Genomic DNA, 21,295 nt, shown 5'->3' on the forward strand with positions numbered 1-21,295 from the left:
AGAAACGAAACTCAATCAATAAAGAAAAGGATGGAAGTATATATATCTATGACAGGAAGTAGAGAGAAAGGCCAGCGAAGCAGAGGATTCAGACGGCGTCGGAATGGGAGGGAAGTTGGGATGCCATTTTCGCTGCTTTTCACCACCATTCTAGAAAATAATCTACGCGTAAATGACTTGGAGAAGAACTACTAGAACTTCTCTTCCAAAACGTCGCTGGTTGAAGTTCAATTTGTTGTCAAGAACATTTCTACTGTCGAATCACCCACCTTTCACAGCCCCTCCTTTTCTCACCTCTCAACAAAGTATTGCACCATCCAGTCAGGTACCAAACCAATTCCATACTCCGAAAGACCACACCCATCAGAAAAATGTGAACAAATTCTTCACGAACCCTCAGCAGAGCCAACACTTCTTCCCAACTCTCCATATGTTTATCTTGGTGTGCTTTGACATAGACATACGGTACCAAAGTCTTTGCCAGCCCAGAACTTAGATAAATGCACCTTTACCACATTGATCATCACCATTGCACCAATGGCCCTCTTAGAAGACTTCTCTTGTCTTTCCCATCTCAATTCAAACTCTCTCCACAGCCTCACTTCATACCAGAACCAGGTGGGTGAGAAAATTAAACAAGCAACATGCACCAGTAAACATATCTTTAAGTCAATCTGCATATATAATATTAAAATCCCTAGCAATGGGAGGAGGAAATGACGCCAACATCAACAGGAACATCAACAACTGGTAGGGGTAAGCATGAGAAAGCACACATGCTCCTGCAACTTCAACTTACCCTCCTCACCATGTAAGGGAAACTTCCAATCACGAAAACAAAAGTGATCCTTCAATATTGCAACACTCCAAATTTAGACCACCGTCCCTGACCACTCGACTCAGAGATATCCATTCATCCCCACTCAGCAAAGGAAGTCAATTATCAACAATCCAACTACCACCAACCTAAACCCCCATTTTCTCGTCTCTTCTCGTCCCATCTACCACTGTATCCCACCACGCAGAACATCCAAAATTATCTTCCTAGGAAAATCACAAAACGCTTACTCCCATACACCCCATCAAGAGTGTATGGAGCTCACCATCCATTCCTTCTATCGACAGCGGAGCGGTTCTTGAATCTGCGGCTCAATTATGTTTGGGACTTGAGAGATCCTCATTCAGAAAATCCTTGGTGATGAGAATAGCAGCAGGGTTTATATACTTCCAAGTTGCGTATCCTTCCCTAGCTTTACGACTGGTATCTACTCACTTGATTTCGAGGAAGCCAGTGAATATCATCATGCTCAATAAAATCTCGGAAACGGTGTTCGATTTAGGCTACAGTAGCGGAGCAAGTTGCCCAGTCCAGCCCAAAGCAATAGCACCAAAAGTACATGATAACAAGTCACAACAAGAATCGCAAAGCTCAACATGCCAAAATACACTTTAATTATAAAAGACACTGCAAAGAAGGCGAATATGGACCATGATCATAATCCATTATTATCAATAATGCTTTTGCTCTATCCAGCGCTATGAAAAGACTCGGTCTGATCTGATGTTTATCTCAGCTCACCTCGCCCACAACAACATCAACTGAAAGCATGTATGAGTATATGGATGGTATCCTGCAGATCTGTCTGTCTATGCAAATAAATAAAGCAGAAAACCCAAGTTCAAGCACAAGCTAAAACTCAAGAAGGCAGCTCAGACTCGAGATTGGTTTAGAACGGTCATGGAAGTGACTGATTGCATTAAGCACCTCGACCAGCACCAGCTCCACGTCCAGCTCCACCTGCACCACCCATCATGTTACGTGCCCTATAAATCGTTAGCTACTCTACTCCAATACCATAAAAACATCTTTGAAGTCAAGGAATAGGCAGGACAGTAATGAACTCACATCTCAGCAATCGAAGGATCCTGCATCAAGCTCGCCAAGTCTGGCATGCCTCCACCTCCTCTCCCACCTTGCGCACCGCCAGCGCCTCCTGCACCACCAGCACCACCAAATTGGCTCGCCATATCACGTATCCGTGGGTTGCTCATAAGATTCTCCATCATATCCGGGTTGCTCATCAGATTCTGCGCCATGCTTGCGAACATAGGGTTACTCATGATCGCACTCAGATCCGGCATTCCACCACCAGCACCTCCAGCTCCACCACCAAACATGCCCGCGAGCGCACTCAAGTCTGGCATACCGCCTGCACCGGCACCTGCACCGCCTGGAGGTCCACGAGAAGCCACCTCATCATCATCATCGCTGTCATCTCCAGCCTCAAGCTCCGCAACACGCTTTTTGGCAGTCTCAAAACCCTTCTTCATGGCGTCACTTCCGCCATTACCTTCAAACTCAATGCCCTTGCCGTAAGCCTCCATGCTACCCTTTGCATCTCCAAGAGCGAATCTAGCAAGACCTAGTCTGCTCCATGCCTTGGTGTATTTGGGGTCTGCGGCCACGGCAGCCTCTGCGTCTGCGCGGGCGGACTCGTGGTCCTTGGATGCGGAGTGTGCGGCGGCGCGGTTGGAGAGGAAAATGGGGTTTCCTGGCAGAATTGCCAGGGCTTTGCTGTAGAGGTCGATGGCGGTGGGGTAGTCCTTCTTGGCCATGGCGGCATTTCCTTGACTCTTCAGCGACTCGGCCTCCTTCTTTTGTGCTTCAGTTGGGGCGGCTGAAGTTGATGGTCCTGCTGCTGCTGCTGGTGCGGGGGATTTGGACTTTAATTTTTCATAGACAGAGTAGATTTGGAGGAGAGTCTGGGAGTCCTTGGGAGTGGCGTCTGTGGGATCGACCTTGAATGATTCGGCGATACATGATTGTGCGACTTCAACAGACTCGCGGTCTTCATCTGTGAGGGTCCCATCAGTAAGAGAGGTGCTGAGGAAGTCGATTATCGAAAGCGCAAGGCGCTGCTTGGTGGTAGCCATGTTGGGAATAAGGACTGCTTTGATCGGGTAGCGGATCGAGGGCGAGGGAGTGCTTCTAAACAAACAATCTGCTGTAAGAAGAAACGAAGTATTTGTGGAGAGAAGTTGTTGTGATGGTGTGCACAAGGAAACGGGGTCAAGAAGGAGATGGGATGGAAGGTGCTCGACTGAAAGCTGGTGGGGTGGTTTAGCGTGTGAGATCATGTGACTCCGAATGCCCCTCCCCTATCACCATGGAATCGCGAGAGGTGCAATTTCGCATTGGATAGTGATTAGGATCTCTTGATGCTTGCAAGGTTGTCATTCCAAAGAGACCGTCCCCACGGTGGGACCAGATCCGGCTTCTCCTTTAAGGTATATAGGTAGGCTATCACGAAACAACAAGGGGAGGTTCACTGTAGTCACCCACGTCTGCCCAAATCACTCCATGGGTTCCACTGCGGTGGAATTGCTACAAATAAGATACAAACACGAATTTCGCCGACTACCTAAGGTAACTTCAATACTGATTATGTCCCCGTGAGAGGAATACCAAATATCTGATACCGACCCTAAACAAGTCGAAACCCAAATCCCCAGTTTTGCCTGCCACTGAATTCATGTTAACATGCCAATAATTTTACCTCCATAACCTCCTGCTGAAGTCTATAACTGGTTCTAAGTCACATAATTCCCTCCCGGTGATTTTGCGCGATGGCACTCAAATCAGAACAAGCCACTCCCAGACGGATGGATGGGACCAAGGCTGACTATGTAGAAGATGAAGGTATAAAACTGATGCAGAGAATTGCGATTGATGTACGCACTGGCGACGTTGGGAGGATAACTCGTAAACGCTACATTTCGAAAGTGATAACCCGTGAAGTGAAAGAACCAACGGCGCTGGAAAGGGTGGTATCCCAGTTATGGCATCGCAAAGCTCACTTTTGGAGCACTGCTTTTCTGAGGAATACCAGCAGCAGGAGAAGGAAGAGGAGGTGGAGGACCGGGAATATCATCCATTGACGTTCCTGAAGAGGAGGCCGTTGATCCGCTCCCGGCACCAAGTTTCTCAGCATTGCGATTCTTCAATCTCCAATGCCGATTGCGACGGTGTCGAGTGTTGCGAGTCTCCTGCTGCGCAGGGGGATCACTCGGGGCTGAAACTCGACGGCGTTGCTGGCCAATGTTAGTAGATCAAGCAGGATTCGTGGTGAAGTGACATACCGCTGCTGCATTTGGCAACAATGGCTGTCCTTCACCTGAACTGACAGGAGTCATGTCCAAATCCTGCTGACCATCGAGAGAATCATTTGGACGATTTGCTGGTTCGCTCTTGGTTTGGTGCCGACGAATAGAGGAGCGGGTGCGCTTTGCTCCGGGTTTGTCAACTCGGGATATTTCACCTTCTGCGATATCATTTGAGATACCGGCAGATTGGGATTCGTCCGCAATGGAAGCATTCCCATCTATGATCGTCAGCGAAACCCAAAGATGCAATCATTGGCAAGACCTACCCATTCCATGTCTATCGGCAGCCTTGGCGGCCTTCTTCTCAGCTTTCTTCGTCAAACTTGCAATCTTTCTCTCTTCTTTCTCCTGCTTTTTTTGTGCCTTGACAGCTTCCTTCGCCTCTGCCTTAGAAATGGGAGTCGTTGGCAGTGACAATGATACGGATTGACCGGGAACAAATTCCGGCGCATCTGGCTTCAACTTCGAACCCTTCGAATCGTTAGAAGACAATGATATAGCGATACGAAGGAAAAGGAATCAGTCAAATGCAGCAACAAGATCACGGCGATTCTTTTGCCCAGAGCAAGATGCAATGGTCTTTCGCTGTCGAGACCACAAATGAACGGCAAGAGACACTCAATACAGAATAAAATTGTAGCAGACTTGCTATTTGAACCAGGGTTCAGATGAGGTTCGCTAGATGAGGTGATGATATTTGATCAATCACTTACCTCACGTTTGTGGCCAATCTCCTCAATCTTCTTCTCGATCTTCGTCTCGGTGTCCGGCTTGTCTCCGTCAACCGATGGCTTCACCTCATCCTTCTTCGGTTCTTCGTGACGAGTTGTCTTCATGGCCTTCACGAGTTCGACCCTCTGCCTGCTTGGTGTCAGATCATTGATGATGCTCGCATCACGCTTCTGAGGGCTTCGCGATCTTGAACGGCTCTTTTTGATGGGCTTGACAAAGATTTGCTTTGACCACAGGTCATGATATTTGCCATTCGTATGAATGAGTTCGTCATGAGATCCTTGCTCGACAACCTTGCCGTTCATAACGACCACAATGTGATCAGCCTTCATGATGGTTGACAAACGATGGCTATATAAAGTCAGCAAATTTACTGAAACGGAAGGTGGACATTACGTACGCAACGACGATTGTAGTCCGGCCTTGACAAAGAGTCTTGAAGCCCTCCTGGATCAATTGCTCTGTTTCCGTATCAACAGCACTGGTCGCTTCGTCAAGCAAAATTATATCAGGACGCTTGAGGATGGCTCGAGCAATAGCAACACGTTGTTTTTCGCCTCCAGACAACTTGACGCCGCGGTCACCGACCTTGGAATTGTAACCTGATTTGGTCAGTGGCTGTTGAAGGCAGAGTGTTAATTCGCTTACCATCAGGGAATGACTCGATTTTGTCGTGAATTACAGCAGCTCTACAAGCTTCATGAACTTCCTGATCCGAGGCAGACAATCTTGCGTATCGAATATTATTCATGATCGTGTCATTGAAGAGCATTGGCTCTTGAGGTACAACACCGATTCTTTCTCGCAGACTGCAGAGTATTAGAAAGAGACCAATCTGGGCATAAGCGGACTTACCTGTCTAGTGTGACCTGGCGAATATCTTGGTCATCAATGGAGATAGATCCAGAGGTAACTTCGTAGAAACGGTCGATGAGTTTTAGGATCGTAGACTTTCCACCGCCAGTCTCACCAACCAGAGCAACCGTCTTTCCAGAAGGTACATTGAAACTGACATTGGCCAAAGTAGGCTTGCGCTGATCGTAAGCAAACGAGACATTGTTGAACTTCACGACCCCGTCTCCAAGCTTCAGTGGCTTTGCATCTGGCGCGTCCACTATTGATGGTTTGGTTCGGAAGAGCTCCAGTAACTGCTCAGCGTCCATCAAGCTGTAAGAAATCTGCTTATACATAGTACTAAAGAAGGTCAGAGGACCTGAAAATTAGTTAGACGTAAATCTAGACAATGTTTGGGGAAACTTACTTTGTAGTTGGCCCCAATAGACCAATAGCGTTGTAAATTTTCCGACTGACTGCCCTTCATAAGCGACTTGATAAACCCCAAGCCCGAGAGCTCCCAGCAATCCGAGGGTAAGAATCAAGGCCTGTGTGGCAATGATGGCTTGCGAAGACATTTCGTAAGCTCCTTTTGACTTCATGTGATCCTTTACAGCTTCGGAGGATTAGCAAGACGGATGCCCGTGGATTGGAGATCGCTTACCTCCAGAATATCTCTCTTGTTCATATGGGATCATGTTGAAAAGCTATTAACGCTGTCAGCAACACCGATAACAGAGCTCAGATCGATAAGACTAACACTCGCAGTACTCCAGCCATCAAGTGACTGTTGCCCTAACGTCCATTCCCGCCTGAAAATCGTGATGAAATCGCGGCGGATCCCAGCTCTCCGGGAATACAACTTCGTAGTGATGTAGAGATAAGACACGACAGTTGACACCATAATGAGACCCATATATGCACCGAACAATGACCAGAGGTATGCAAAGGCGATGGCAAGATCAATGAACATCGGGACGACTTGGAAGCATACAATATCAAGTAAGTCCGTAACCGTTCTGCCTCCATGAACAGCTTGGGTCAGGTCGGAGCTGTTCTTGTTCTCGTGGAAATCAGACGAGAGACTCATCAAATGTGCATGCGCTGCAGTACTCAAAGCATTGTATGAATACTGCTCGAGCGGCATCCAGAGCCACGTCTTGAGCCAACCAATTCCGGCACCACCGCTGACGAATCGGAGCGCAGCATAGATGGCGATCGGAAGCCATATGCTAGATGATTTATCTGTATCAGTTAGCGCTGTTGCTTAGAGCAGAGCACGTCCTCTCACCTCCATTGTGATAACTCGTCAAGCTGTCGATCATGACACCCATCTGATTGGGAACCAATACGTTCAGAGCATTGGTTGCTAAGAGACAAAATCCAACAAGCACGGCTCTGAACTGTAGAAATCTGTTGTGGTAAGGCCAGACGTAGGGAAAGAAGATCTAGAAAGTATCAGCAAGATGTAAGTCATCGAAACATATGCAAACAAACCGTGAACCCCTTGGCATATGCGAACCAGTTGCCATCTTGCTCCAAGCGCTTATCGATTCTTGCTTGCATCTTTCGTTGCTCAGCAAGGTACGAGTCTCCGGAAGTATCACTGGCATTGTCGGCAGTGTCGGAATCCTGCGAGTTATCCGTAGTCGTGCCGTAACCATTTTCATTCAAGGTAGATGCTTCGCTGGATGGCTTCTGGCCCAGTTTCTTCTTCAGAAGGGCTTGACGCTCGACGTCGCTGTCTTCGTAGAGCTTGTTATCGTTGCGCAAGCCAAAATATAGCGACGGCAGGATGATGAAGAAGCTGGTTCTGAAGATTTGGATCACCAGAATGGCAAAATCGAAAGGGTGTTTTGGGGGATCAAAAACATTGGGGACAACAAGCAGAACAAGTTCCACGGCGATGCCGATGAACCACGTTCCGAAATATGGATACCACACCGGAAACTTGCTATCAGTCAAGGCAAGACACTGAACGCCGAAGAAAATGGTCGAAGCGATGAGGTAAATCTGTAAGACTGTCAGGAATGTCTACTGACCAAGGCCGGGAATGGCGAGAATGGCCAGTAACGGCTTCTGAGGACTTACAACCAGATCTTGTGCTGGATAGTTACCAGTGAAGAATGCTTCGAGAACAGTAGTGAATGTCTCTAGTAACTACGCATGATTGTCAGCTGAATCGGATAACGGTAGGCTGTAGAAGATGAAGTAACGTACGTAAGTCAAGGCGACTGCGAATATGAGTCCAAGCATAACATCGCGGCGAACAGGCTGATCTTGGACCCGGAGTTGGCGTGTTTGTAGTGTGCAGACAGTAGCGGCGAGCGTGACGAGGAAGTACAACGATACCAAGGCAGGGAAGCCATAATGAATGGCTCGGACGGCGGTCCAGAGCTGTGGGAAAGTCAGCTATGTCGTAACAAGCAGAAGAAATGGAAACATTCGAGGAGTGTTCATACCTGATCCGGAGCTGTTGGAGCCATTGCTGTGATCATGGCTGAGGTCCCCAGAGGCAACCGGATCTAGAGCTAAGGCGAGCTAGGCGCAGCTGTCACAGTAACGACGGTCAGCGGGTCTATCGAGGACCGAGGTGAAGTTGGGATTGAGATTGAGATCGAGGAGGCGGTTCCAAGATTGACAGACAGCAAAGTTGAGAGGCGAAGAAGTCGAGAGGGTTGAGGCTGACTGTGGAAGTTTTCTCCCACGGGACTAGCTAGGTAGGGACCTGCCTAGAATAGGCACGTAGTGTCTGTATTTGAGGTGGAAGGTACGACTATGCGACAAAGGTGTACCTATAGGTGGAGAGGCGGCCGACAAAAGACGACCACGACCTCGCGGCCAGGCCAGACCACCTGAATCACTTGTAGGGTACGTAGGTAGGCAGAGAAGGAGAGGCTGATGCCGTCAAGGACACAACACAGCAAGGAGCCAGGACAGGAGGGGCAGGACAGAACAACGCAGAGCAATGGAAGGCAAGGCCAGCGACGCAAAATCCCAAAAGAATACTGTATGGTGAATTGAATTGAGTTGAATTCAATTGAGGTGAGGTGTACGAAAGTGAGAGACGTGGGGTATTTATATTTCTAGGGCGTGGTCTGAGATTATCGCCTGCTCTAGATACATTAGCATATTGACTGAGTAGTCCCAGACTAATTGGCGTAGGGTACCATATCCGGAGAAATCTAAGCGAAGCGAGAATAAGGTGCGCATCTCTCATCTGCATAGGAAGCATGTAGTGAGGGACACTTGGGAATTTAGAGAGTACACTTGTTCCCATAGCTAAGTTAGGAGAGAAAACCAGAGTCCAAGTCTACATTTCCTCTACAGTCGCTTCTGTGCAAACCAACATCCCTGAGCTTAAATCTCGCCTCGTCACCCACCAAACCAACACAAACAAACAAACAACCCGCTTGCGACTGACTCACTCCTGAACACGGTGACTGAAAGCAGTGAACACAACAATGCCAAGCGAGGCCATATTTGGCCGAAATGAGTAGGAGGCATGGAACAAGTGAAAGTAGGATCTCTATGCACGTACCTGAAATGTTCGAATGATCCTGACTGGATAATATGGCGCCGTGTTTATTGTAGGTGGTTGGATATCCGTGGGGTCCACTGGTCCGTCTCGGCGTTTCGTCCAATACGAAGCAAGCGCAGTGTCCTAGCAAAGGTGGAAGTGCAGCCTTCCGACAAGATGTACGTCTGACTCTGAGAGAAAGATTTTTTGGTCTGTTCTTCTCTCACAATGTCTAAGTGAGATGTGTCTGCTTTGAAATGCTTGGAATTCTGCTTACAACTCTCAGCTCAATTGGCCGCTCGCTCCAATGCTCGTCCCGACACCTATCAGCTGCCTTTGTTACCGTAAGCTGGAAGAATTTCTGTTATGACGTGTTGCACAATCACGTTCGAAGGTGCTTTTTGGTGGAACAGAACGGCAACAGCTTCATGCTCAGCATCACTATGAGGTGTGGTGGGGGGGCATCCCTCGACCTTTGTGTGCTTTTCTTCTTGCCCCTAGAGTGAGCCATGGCAACAACGGCTCCAGTCTGTGAATTGTGAACAAAGCCATGGCCGAATCACATCACATCTGGTTCCTGCAGCTGTGCTGGTTAATGGTGGTACTTACTATCAAACGCACATCGACTACTGGCGGCATGATGGTGGAGAAACGGCGGTAGGCAAGGAAAGCTAGGACCGATATCAAAAGGAATATGGAAAATATGGAGATGCCAATGTCTCTTTTCGGCTGGCGCTCGACCTTTACTATCGCGCTTGTTTAAGAAAGTAACAGTGTGATGGCGGTCAGTCCGGGGAACAGGGAGATAGTCATGAAAATCAGCAGCCACGGCTTGCCAGAGTCACAGAGGCAGGGCAGACCCATGGACCTCATGGGTCGGAAAGCACATCTGTGCATATATCGACCAAAAAAAAAGCCAGTGGGGCTTTCTGACAGGACATGGACTTTGTACGACTCAGGGTGCGAAAGGAAGCTTGCTCGTATGGTGGCTTCATCACAATGTGTGTGGTGTTGGGCTCACGATGCCGATACCGATGCCGATGAGGAGAGAGGAGAGGAGAGGAGAGGAGAGGAGAGGAGAGGAGAGGAGAGGAGAGGAGAGGAGAGGAGAGGAGAGAAGAGGAGAGGTTGGTTGTTGAGTTGAGGTGAGGTGGATTGAGCCAGACCACATCAGACCAGACCAGGATGAGGAGAGCGCCAAAAAAAACCGAACATCCGGGCGGTAGGCGTTCTGTCAGCCAGTGATCGTTGACGGTTCACGCTACCTTGCCTGCTCCGTGCTTACTTATACCTACCAACAAACTACTGTCGGTAGATTTACCTTCCTACCCTACCCTACCGAGCCTACCTACCTCATCCAGGCTACGCTGGATGGATCATGGCTCTGCTCTGCTCTGGCTATGGCTCTGGGCCTCTGGCTATGTTTCGCTGAGCATGGGCGCCGCTCCAGGGTACATACAGTAAGGGTATCAAGGGTATCCCGTTGGCGGCTGCGGCAAACCTGGGCCAGCTGGGAAAGCACGCCCCACGCCCCGCTAACAAAGGCACCGTCGCCCCTCGCCCTTCTCTAACCCTGCGGATGTTTCTCTCATCTGCCACACTTTTCTCATATCCCCATCGTCCCATTGTCCCATTGTCCCATTGTCCCCTCATTCCATCATTCCCTCTCCCCAGGTCATCGGCCGATGGATGCTTGACTTTCTTTTCCCTTCTCCTCAATGTCTGTCACAATTATCCATGGTGCTCGGATCAGCTGTTCCTCACCATCGAGATTCGAAAACAGCCACCAAGCCCAGCCCAGCCTGTCACAACCGTCACGGGCTTACCATGCGTTCTTGACGTGACACGGCTGTGTTCCTGCAGACCTGGTTCTTCCGGAGCTGGAAATGTAATTGACCATTGGCTGCCAACAGTGGAGTGGATGGAGCAGAAGAGATCGCGAGAAAAAAGTTGTCTTTAAGGGCAACAAGGATCGGTCAACTTCTCCGGAGTGTTGAATGTGAGCGATATTCCCGTTTTGACCCATGATTCTGCTTTCCAGTAACAGGGAGCAGGTCTCTGACTGGTCCTCGCATCGCATTGTCCACCCTTCCTTGCATCCATCTACAGGCTCAGAAAGTCGGTACCAAAGTTCGTCTCCGGTGCTTTGCTATTCTGGGACGCTGCGCAGATACGATGGCCTGTGACGACCTGCCCAATGCTGCAATACACACCAATATCAGGTGGTGAATGTATAATTGGGTGGGCAGGTATGACCGTCGAGCGCACTGACAGGGTCAAAACTCCTGCGTTCGTTCGCAAATTGCAAAGAATCTTCCTGATGACGATCAGCTGGTATCAACTGACTGTATCGACAGGGAACTACCCACAATTGCGGCCAATCAGTGCGGAAATGATATATGGACTGGAAGCCGAATCGTTCTTGTGGTTGTCGGTTCGACTGCACTTCTCTCTACGACAAGCCGAACAATGTTGCACCAGTTGACCCGTCAGCACGGTATTGGCCTTAGCCAGGCACACTGAGCTGGGCCGAGATAGCTTCAATTACCCTCACTGGATGATCTTCGAGTGTGGCCTCCAATTGCAAATTTACCGGCTCCAACCAACTTGCAGATCCAGCGAATGGCGCTCATCTGCATGATCTGACCAGGCATGAAATTGGGCTTTTGATTTTTCCTTGCATGCATCTCGCAAATTTGCCTCTCGTTCCAGTATGTGTCACCGTTTTTAAGAGCAGAACAAGCGTCTGACTCCAGTATGGGCTTCTTACCGACTTTTGGGTTGAGTGTGGAGCTTTGACATTGAAAACCCCACTAAGGCCCATGTTATATGCTTGAAGTGCTCTTTCTTATATGCCCTCGTATGTACTGGGCATGCCAGTATTGCACTATCTCCTGTACAACATACCTGTCACCTACACTGCCCTAGCAGCACTTGTATCTTCAACAACAAGTTCACCGATCCAAAGCGATTTTTCACAGCTGCGTCAATCGAAGTCACAAGCACAGAAAGATATGGGTCTAGCCGCGACAGATAATAAGATTAGCATCATATCACAACTGCCGAAACTTGGTATTTGACAAATTGGATTTCATTGGTCGTGTATCAGCAGTCGCTGACACTTCTCAGGGCCTTTTGCTACCCGGAAACGCTTTATTCATAAAGGAAGCCTCTTTCAAGATGCGGTACACAGAAGCAACGGGCAAAACCACCTTCCTTATGCATCAGGATGGATATCTATCTGTCATGAATCATGAAATTGTCACCCCTGCATCGAGAGTGAAAAATAGCCAAGTGTGTTTGGCTGACAGAACAGGTCAGGCAGCGCCTGAACAGCGAGACGTTCCAACTTGCAAGGGAAATCTTCAACGCATATGCACCACCGCCAGAAAAAAAACATGCATGACCGTAAGAGGAGGGAAATGAAAGAAGAAGAAAAAAAAAAGACAGGAAACAATGTGTAATGCATGTAAAGCATCCAAACTATCATGCCGCGACATCTAATGACCATCTAAGCATTACTGCCACCTGCGGGACTACCTTTAGGACCGTTGAAAGCGTTCGCGATAGCAGCACTGAATTCATCTTTGGCCTTTTTGTCCGGGCTGGAAATACCTCTGACGTTGCCAGGGGTGCCAAGTCCCAACGGAGCTGAGGAACCAATGCCAACACCATAGCCGATAGCCTGACGACTAGGAGATGGAAGCTGGAAACCCGGCAGGCTGGAATGTCCAGGAGGAGCGACAATTGGGATAGCGGCTGTTCGGCGAGCTCTGGATGCTGCTGTTGGATTAGAGCCAACGTGCAAGCCATGAGTACGGGAGTGGACTGATCCGTGAACATACGATCCGGCAGCAGGATGGGTCTGGTTAGTGGGGGTTGTCATTGGGTTGACGAACGATCCTGCGGCAGGGTGAGTTGTGTTATGAGGGACAGACATGTTGTTGAATGCAGAACGCTCACTACCATGAGTTGGTCGAGGATTGTCCATCGGCTCGAAGAATCTGCTCTGCATACGGCCCGCTGGAGTGGGTGTTGGGAGACTGGACTGGCTGTATTGAGGGAAACTTCCGGTTGCGCGGTTTTGAGGAGTATTGGCTGTGGTACGAGGAGTGGGATTGAACGAGTTGGATTGACCACCGAAACTGTTGTAAGTTGCCCCTCCAGTATTCATCGACGTCCACCCAGAATTGGGCAGGTTGGGTGTTGCAAGATAGCCATGGGTGACAATACCTCTCAAGTCACTTGGACCGCCTGAAGCAGTGCCGAAGGAATTAAAGGAGGTCGGAGTCTGATTACTGCCGCCCATCAAGCTTCCCATCATGCTATTTCCCATGTTACTACCTCCCATTGTGTTGTTGCTACCCGTCATGTTCTCACTCATCAAACCGCCGCCCATCATGTTTCCTCCCATCACGATGTAACCATCACCTTGCTGCTCATTTGACATGGCATTGAAACCATTGTAACTACCAGCAGTCTGGGTTTCTCCATATCCGTAATCCATGGGGTTGAAATCACTAAACGAAGCACCCGAAGCTTGTTGATTGGGTTCACCTTCGTGTGCTTGAGTATCTGGGCCGTGCAAGTTCGAGATGAACGAGTCAGGCTCCTTTATAGGCGTATGCGTAATGACGGCCTTCGAGAGTTCGTAGAAACCGGCATCGGGGGAGCTCAACTTGATATTCTGCTTGGCGAACGCGCTGAACGAGGGAATATCCTGAAGAGATGACTTGAAGGTGTTGTCGGCAGCGGCGTGCGAGTGGTTCAACGTCGTACCTGGACCAAGCTGGAACGAACCCGTAGTGGGCATGTTGTCGTACAGGTTTGAGAGACCGTCAGCGATCAGTGAGTTCAAGTAAGCGCTATTCGAGACCGAGCGACGCTGGATCGGACCTTGCAACTTGGAGATAATGTCGAGATTCTTGTTTCGGGTGGGATTCTTGAACTCCTTGGCTGCGAAAACCTTGCTGGCTTGCTCTCTCTCGATACCGTCTGGGTTGGCTGCGGGGAAGAAGATATCATCATCAAGCTCGTCCATACTCTTGATGCGCTCTTGCTCCTCCCAGTATTGCTTGATGTGGAGTGGCAGGTTCTCTGGTTTGTTACTCTCCTCGACCAATTGCTGCTTGAATTCCTCAGCGTCGAGGACAGCGAACGGAACCGTCTTCTTCGGACCCTGGTTCTTCTGTTCGGCCCCGCTAACATCACTGCTGGGACCGATCTCCTTGCCCGGTCGATTCCAAGGCTCACAAGTTGGACCATTGAACGGGATATTGCTGAGTGGGAATGCCTCGTGAAGAGCCTTTCTGTTCTCATAATCAGGATCAGTTGGCTTCTCACCCCAAGATGCGAACACTCCCCAGTTGTTGTTAGGATCGAACGGAGCATTCTTAGGGTAACCTCCCTTTTGGACCCAAACTTGCTGCGACGCGCTTCCCCCTAGCAATCTCTCATAATGACCCTTCTCACCCTTCTTGCCGATCTGGCTGGGGCCAGACGCAGCCTCAATTTTCGTCAGCATTTCTGCCTCCATCTTATTCGCTTTATCTGCAAGGTTAGCTCGTCGCAAGATGTCATGAGCGTAAGCTATCTTGTCGTTGTCATCTGCGGGAGCCATGTAGAGCGATTCACGATGAGCTTGCGATCTTTTCGTTGGTTTGTGAATTTTGTGAAATTTTCGGCTGAGCGCAGGTTGCAAAGATGAATCTAAAGCTGAAGTTGAAGCGAACAAGTTATCTGCCGAATCGGAGGATCCTCGTTGATGGCGTCGTGTGCTTGCCTCAGCCTTGTCGTCCGTATCGGAATTGGTATCTCGCTTATCCTTCTTAGCTTTGTTTTCCTTCGCTTTTCCGTTATCGTCCTTCATTTCTGCCCCTCCACCTCTCTTCTCAGGCTGTTTCCCACCCTGCGCAGCAAGGGATCCTCTCGGTGTAATTATGTTCTCTGCAATAATGCCCTTAGCCGGTAATATCGCTCCAGCAGGAACACGAAACAAATGTCCGCCTCCTGCAACCCTCTCACCCATCACCACTCCTCCGTCCACAACCTCACCCACCTTAACCACAGTCCTAACCTTCAACATCGGCGCCTTCCCACCCTCTTCCCTATCCCCCCTCCTCAAAACATCAACCAACAACTTCCTAACCAGCGTCCCCCAAAATCTCTCGCTCTCCCCCTCCCCACCCGTCGCCTCCCAAGCAACCCACTTCGTCTTTCCCACCACCATCCCACCCTCGCCCGCGTCCCCAGAAAGCCTCCCCTCAATCCTCGGCAGCGTCAGCGTCAGACTCCGTCCCGTCTTAGAGTCCAAGCCAAAGCCCAATCTCTCCATGCCATCCATACCCTCCAGATCAAACACCCGGACCTGTATACTCTGCACCAACAACTTCGCCAGCGAGCCGGAATGTCTCAAGTTCGTCAGTAAATGCTCTTGTAGTTTGAGGACTAGACTCTTCAGGGTTGTGCTGCTGGTTAGGATCAGCGGCTGGAGTGGTGGGAGGAATGAACCGAGGGGTGAGTAGAGCGCTACGGAGATGGAGAGTGTGGGGAAGGAGGAGGCTTCGGCGATGGTGGGTGAGGTGGAGAGTTGGAGGAGCTGTGTTGCTTTGGATAGTGTGAGGGTGGGTGTCTTTGTGTCAGGCCCAAGGTCTGCTTCTTCTTCTTCCTGTTCTGTTTCTGCGTCCGTGTCGGTCTTGGTGGGTGCAACATCGCTGTGGGTATCTGTTCCGTCCTTTGTAGGCATGGATGTATTGTATTCTGAAGTTGGAGCCGAGATTGAGGCTGCGAAATCAAGTGGTTGAAAGGGAGTCGATGTCGCAGTAAGTCTTTTCGTCCCCGTATCTGTGCCAGTCCCCAAATCTGTTCCTTGACCTAACCCCATGGGAGTAGGCGTGCTTGGACTCTGAGGATGAGATGAATCATCTCCGGTTCGGGATCCAGACCCGGACGCAGAACCAAGCGGACTGGATGATTGCGTAGTAAAAGAAGGTACATTCACATTACCAGCGCGAACGGGTGACGGTGAATGTGGTGTGAATGTTTGATATCCTCCTCGTCCAGTAACAGTCAATCCTGTTCCTCGCACTCTGGCATATGGTCTGCTTGGGCCGGGAGGAAATTGAGGAGGTACGAGTCCACCAGGCAAAACCCCAGAGCCAGCACTGGAGCCAGAGTTTGGTCCTCCACTGTGACCGAAACTGGATCTAGCAGATGTGGAAGTAGAGGCGGTGAATGATGCAGTCGGTGGTGTGAATTCTGAAGATTTTCGTCCCTGTATTTGACCTCGTCCAGATCCATTCCCAGTCCCAAATCCAGATCCTGAACCCGAAGCCATAGGTCTATGATCACGACCTCCAGATGCGTCGCGAGAATTTCCTCTAGTAGGATATATGTTCAGTGGTGGAGCTGGGAGTATGTTGGTCGGCTTATTTGCTTGAGTTGATGGTATGGCTTGAGTGCTTTGGGGATTTGGAGTATTGAAAGTCGGGTTCGGAGCTGAATAAGTGTTTTTATTCGAAGTCGGAAAGGGGTTAGGAGTCAAATTGGGACTTGAGTTTGTATTCGAGACGTGACTAACACTCACTTCTGCTGAGACGGTGACTGTAATCTGAGGAGGAGGAGCGTTTAGACGAGGACCACGACCTCTCTGCGACCGTAGAGTAAAGAATGACAGTTGTGGTGCGCTTGGTCCTGGGAGAGAAGGGGCTTGACCTGGTTCTTGAGGGGGTAAATTCTGATCTGAGAACAAAGGACTTCCTCCTGGTGGTTGAGGTGGTGTAGTCATGTTTCCATGCACCGATCTGCGTTAACCGCCTGTTATTCCTTTTCCTCTTCCCTCATTTGTCTCGATCAACCCTCGATCAGCACAAGTAACGCAGAACCCCCTGATTTGATGTACCCTCTCCTTGTCTTGTCGTATCCTCTCTTCCCACCTTTTCTTCGAGACTTCGCCTTTGTTTACCTTCCTTCTTTAACGAGCGCGTTCGCACAGCACAGCGCAAATAGATCCACCAAGACAAGAGTTGCAAAAGAATATGATTCTCGAATGCACAAGCACACGCTTTGATGCTGAGTTGGAATAGGAAAGGCGATGACGCGCTTAGTAACTCGAGATAAAATTCACGCGCAAGGACGAGGCTATGGAGGCTTAAGCTACTGGCTCGCTTAGCTTGTTTTCTCAGGTTGGCTGTTCAAGCGGGTAGGTCACGGGGAGAGATGTGGGTCTGTAGATGGGTGGTGAATGGGGAATGAAAAGGGGACCAGCTAGATACAGTTAGTATTTTATAGGAAAGGTATTTGTCAAGATTCAGATGCCTCTCCTCTGCTTGGTAAAGGTGCTCGCGTTCTTTCGCAGGCCTGACTTTTCAAAATATGAAAAGCTTGGACAATGACTGTCCCAAAAAGTGTGACACGTAGACAGCATAATTTTTAATATTAGGGATTGAAGGTATGAAGACTTCTTCTCAAATCTGTGAAGGCTGTTCTCATATTTCAGACATCCTTCTTGATGTGTGGGAAGCGATGCGTACATGCTTGTCAGTTCGAGGCTTCTTTGCTGTGATTTACGGCATATGACAGCGTGCAGCTCTTTTAACAATGCGTCTTCCTTCATCAATATTTCAGCACATGCTTGTTGTTGAGCTTCGTCCAGGGATACAAATCTTGAGAAGTACAAATGCTTCATATTATTCAAGTTGTGCAGAACGAAAGCCAACCAGCCGCTCTACTTTAAACAGTGCAAAAAATATGTGGTTATTAATCCGAAACGTAGCAGCGCTGACTTCTCTGTGCCGGCTGCACAATCATTTAATCTTTCTCATGGAACACAGCCTAATTGCAGGACGTGACGATTCTTCAACCGTCAACGATCGGCAGTTTTACTTGCCTGTTAATGCTTCAAAACGAATAAATACTGAATCTCTGTAGATTTCTCATCCGATTTGCATTCCATGTCTGCTCAGACGGGTTTGCTTGGGCTTATAGGCAGTAGAAACGACAACAGAACCTCGCTTGACAGCAACAAATGTTGAAGAGGCGAAAGTTTGAAGAAGTTTGAAACTGAATCTTGTTCCTTTGTAGGCATGGACAATAACTTACTTTCGAACTCTTCCCAGTGCTGGAAGATGCATGGCTTTTCGCCAGTGTCAACCAATTCCACAGTGGTGATAATCCTCTTGGGACGTTGCAGACTGGTCAATGGTTTCCCGTCAAACAATCTTCGATTTTCACGACGAACAGTGATAACAAAACATTTTCGTCCCTCACATATAGCTTAAAAGACACTACGAAACTTTTCAGATCCTAAACTCAACTCTGTGTTAAATTCCGATTCACCATCTCAAATCATCATAGGTGGGAGTTGAGCAGACTTCAAGTAACTCTAGTAAACCACATCCACGACATTGCTCATCACCTTGAATAGGTACTATGTTTAGTAATTCTGGCACTTAGCAAAACATAGGACACGAAAGAGTCAATTTGGTATTCACGAAATGCACGTTGTTTATGTGAATGGCTGGATTTATAGAAGTGTCGATATATAACGCTTTCATGAAAATGATTCAACGCTCTGCGCCAATCACAGATTCTATATATTGACTCTTGAGCAAAATGAACATGGATCACTTGCAATAAAGATGCAGTCACCCAGTATATATATTCAGATCTTCTCAAATCTTATTCCAGCATTGGAACTGAGTTGTCTAACAAACAATATCATGAGCAGCAGTGGACCGTGGATAGGGTCCAGCTAAGAGTGATTGATCGTCCAAAACTTCGACGAGGATGAGAAGTCTTTGAGAATAGGCACTAGGGAAGCTGACTTTAGGATAAAACACACACCTGTCTCAGTCAAGGTTTGTGACAGCATAATCTTTGGTTGTCATTGAGAGATTTACTGTCAACTGCACTCATCCTTCTCATCACAAAACGCAAGAAAAAATTGGAGAATTGCTGCATTTGCATGTGTTGACATGGTACAACATTTCAATCAGAATACAGTTCTCATGGTGTCATGCGACATTCCAGATGAATGGAGGCACTGGTAGAGGTCAATTTGCCAATAGGTCGCTTGTAGGACGGGCAGGGGTAGGATGGACAGTCGAACTTTGGACACAGAAATCAAAAGACCGGAGAGTAGCTATCCACAACCGAGACTTATGTATGTGTAGCTAAAGTCCACAATATAAAGGATCCAAGTTTCCGAGTCGTGGCATCTCACAAGACAGCCATGAGCAACAGAACGAAAAGCCCAAGAGTCATGAACCTAGCTCCTATCCCAACATACGACAATTTCTTAATCAGCTCACTGACCTTCTTTCCCACCCAAGATTTCCGCTCCCATTCCGCACGCCGTGCTCGCATCTTAGCATCCTCCTCAGCCCTTTTCTTAGGATTTAATATCAAGCCCCGCCATCTCGCAGTACCTTCATGAACAACAACACAGCCGAACATAGCATATCTGATAGGTCTCCTTTCGATCCAACCAGAAATGGGCCACGGATACTGTAAATACGCGATATCTGCGCGTCTCAGAGGAGAAGAGGTTGATATTTTCCCACGCAGTTCTGGGCCAGGGATGCGGATCGTGTAAATTGGTTGCGGGAGCGGGGTGAAGAGTATTGCTAGGAAGCTGTAAAGCTTAGACTCAGACTTTTTAATTGCAAGATGATTAAAATTGCTTACAATATAATAAATATTGGTATCACAGGAAGGAGTGTATATCGAAGCGAGTATGCCAGCTGAATGCTCGATGTGAAGAATTGAACGACGTAGGTCAAACGAATGGCAAGACGACTTTGAAGGAGAAGGGTTAATCGATGAGGAATAAGAGGCTCAGCTTCAAGAAATTCTTTGATGCACGCCTTGGTACAGGATATGGCGTTAGGGAATGAGTTCGCCATGAAGGATATGGGGGGCGGGGTAGTGGCTTGAAAGGATGGCAGGGAAGTCAAGAAGAGCGGTCTACCATCATGAAGATATCCCGAAACAATGGAGAATATTGTTAAGCGCTCAAGTGTTGCAATCTGGTATTTACAGTGGAACTGCTCGTTGCTTCAGGCAGCACATGAACTAGCGGATTTTAGCCATGGTTGCTGATGTCACGTGTGGAAGGTACTCGATTTTGAATTTTGACTCCTTGTCAGGCGTTTCATGTGGCTTCAAGTTTGATTATTTTGCTAGTCAAGTCAAGCCTGCGTAAAGAAGTTGCGTACTGTATCTGTCGAGCTCTGTACAAAAGTCAAAATGCGGACCGCCAGCGCCAGGACGGCATTTGATATCAATCTCACCATCACAGAACCAAAGCGAGCCTTTAATCATCCAGTCCTACATGAAACCTGTGCCGTAGATCTTCTCTCCTAAGACCCTCAATTTCATCGGCATCATGGGATTCTTGTAATGCTCAATAATATCGGACTTCTCAACCGCATGGTTGATATTCGCCCAGCCATCTCTCGTAGCAACCTTCTCACACTCCTTCCGCTTGTCCTTATTCCACCACTTCGGCAAAATACCTTCCTTCTTCTCGGCCTTGTTCAAGAATTCCTTGAAATCAGGCAACGGATCCTCCCCACCATACAACCCACCAGCATCTCCTCCAAAATTATATTCGTCCTCGATTCGCAGACGGTAACAGTCGATCTTGCGTGATAGCCTCTTTCTCTGGGAGGGAGTGGAGGTAATCATTCCCACTGAGGCCGAGAAGTCCATTGACGGCGTGAAACCCGGGATTGTGCTGATCGATTGGCTTTCCGCAGATCTTCTTGTGCGCCTTCCAGTCTGCCTTCTGGCAATCAACGGAGCAGTATTGGATGATGTGACATTTGCCGCAGCGTTTGAGTGGTGCTGAGAGTTCAGTCTGCGTTTTTTGGCATGTCGCGCACGTTGAGGGTTCAGGGTCTTCGGAGGACTCGGAAGATGTCGAAGCCCAAGCTTCGGAGGTTGCGGTCGTGTCCATTTTGTTCAAGATCCGATGAGGGTCGCAGGTGGTATTTCGACTACCTTAGTACTCAACTTCTGCTTGGTGATGTAGGCTGTGGAACT

The 21,295-nt window shown here is 48.6% G+C and overlaps 5 protein-coding genes across 6 annotated transcripts; 1 reads left to right on the plus strand and 4 right to left on the minus strand.

The window, feature by feature from the left end:
- Positions 1-1,757: 1,757 nt before the first annotated feature.
- On the minus strand, positions 1,758-2,934 carry ONS95_005059 (uncharacterized protein; the record flags this gene model as incomplete). The annotated part of the gene is made up of 2 exons (XM_058498451.1): positions 1,758-1,824; positions 1,907-2,934. The coding sequence occupies 2 exons, from the start codon at positions 2,932-2,934 to the stop codon at positions 1,758-1,760; spliced, it is 1,095 nt and encodes a 364-aa protein (XP_058351965.1).
- A 305-nt stretch (positions 2,935-3,239) lies between these two features.
- On the minus strand, positions 3,240-10,431 carry ONS95_005061 (uncharacterized protein). 2 transcript variants are annotated; one of them, XM_058498453.1, is made up of 16 exons: positions 9,528-10,431; positions 9,272-9,467; positions 8,193-8,841; positions 7,951-8,127; positions 7,822-7,890; positions 7,228-7,743; positions 7,022-7,178; positions 6,491-6,975; positions 6,395-6,437; positions 6,158-6,346; positions 5,752-6,109; positions 5,545-5,705; positions 5,297-5,498; positions 4,878-5,247; positions 4,431-4,635; positions 3,240-4,382 (listed from the first exon to the last, which is right to left on the minus strand). In XM_058498453.1, the coding sequence occupies exons 3-16, from the start codon at positions 8,226-8,228 to the stop codon at positions 4,111-4,113; spliced, it is 3,240 nt and encodes a 1,079-aa protein (XP_058351966.1). In that variant the 5' UTR covers positions 8,229-8,841; positions 9,272-9,467; positions 9,528-10,431; the 3' UTR covers positions 3,240-4,110. The 2 variants fall into 2 exon arrangements, with proteins under 2 accessions (XP_058351966.1, XP_058351967.1); XM_058498454.1 differs by having other exon boundaries at positions 3,240-4,092; positions 4,141-4,382; positions 9,272-10,431.
- ONS95_005060 (uncharacterized protein) lies at positions 3,840-4,106 on the plus strand (the record flags this gene model as incomplete). Its single annotated transcript, XM_058498452.1, has 1 exon — positions 3,840-4,106. The coding sequence occupies one exon, from the start codon at positions 3,840-3,842 to the stop codon at positions 4,104-4,106; it is 267 nt and encodes an 88-aa protein (XP_058351968.1).
- A 2,330-nt stretch (positions 10,432-12,761) lies between the features above and the next one.
- ONS95_005062 (uncharacterized protein) lies at positions 12,762-17,036 on the minus strand (the record flags this gene model as incomplete). The annotated part of the gene is made up of 1 exon (XM_058498455.1): positions 12,762-17,036. The coding sequence occupies one exon, from the start codon at positions 17,034-17,036 to the stop codon at positions 12,762-12,764; it is 4,275 nt and encodes a 1,424-aa protein (XP_058351969.1).
- Positions 17,037-20,578: 3,542 nt separating this feature from the next.
- On the minus strand, positions 20,579-20,938 carry ONS95_005063 (uncharacterized protein; the record flags this gene model as incomplete). The annotated part of the gene is made up of 1 exon (XM_058498456.1): positions 20,579-20,938. One exon carries the CDS (start codon positions 20,936-20,938, stop codon positions 20,579-20,581), a length of 360 nt encoding a protein of 119 aa, XP_058351970.1.
- Positions 20,939-21,295: the final 357 nt, after the last annotated feature.

This window comes from Cadophora gregata (assembly GCF_030347475.1).
Source record: "Cadophora gregata isolate MNR1 chromosome Unknown scaffold_15, whole genome shotgun sequence".
NCBI lineage: Eukaryota > Fungi > Ascomycota > Leotiomycetes > Helotiales > Ploettnerulaceae > Cadophora > Cadophora gregata.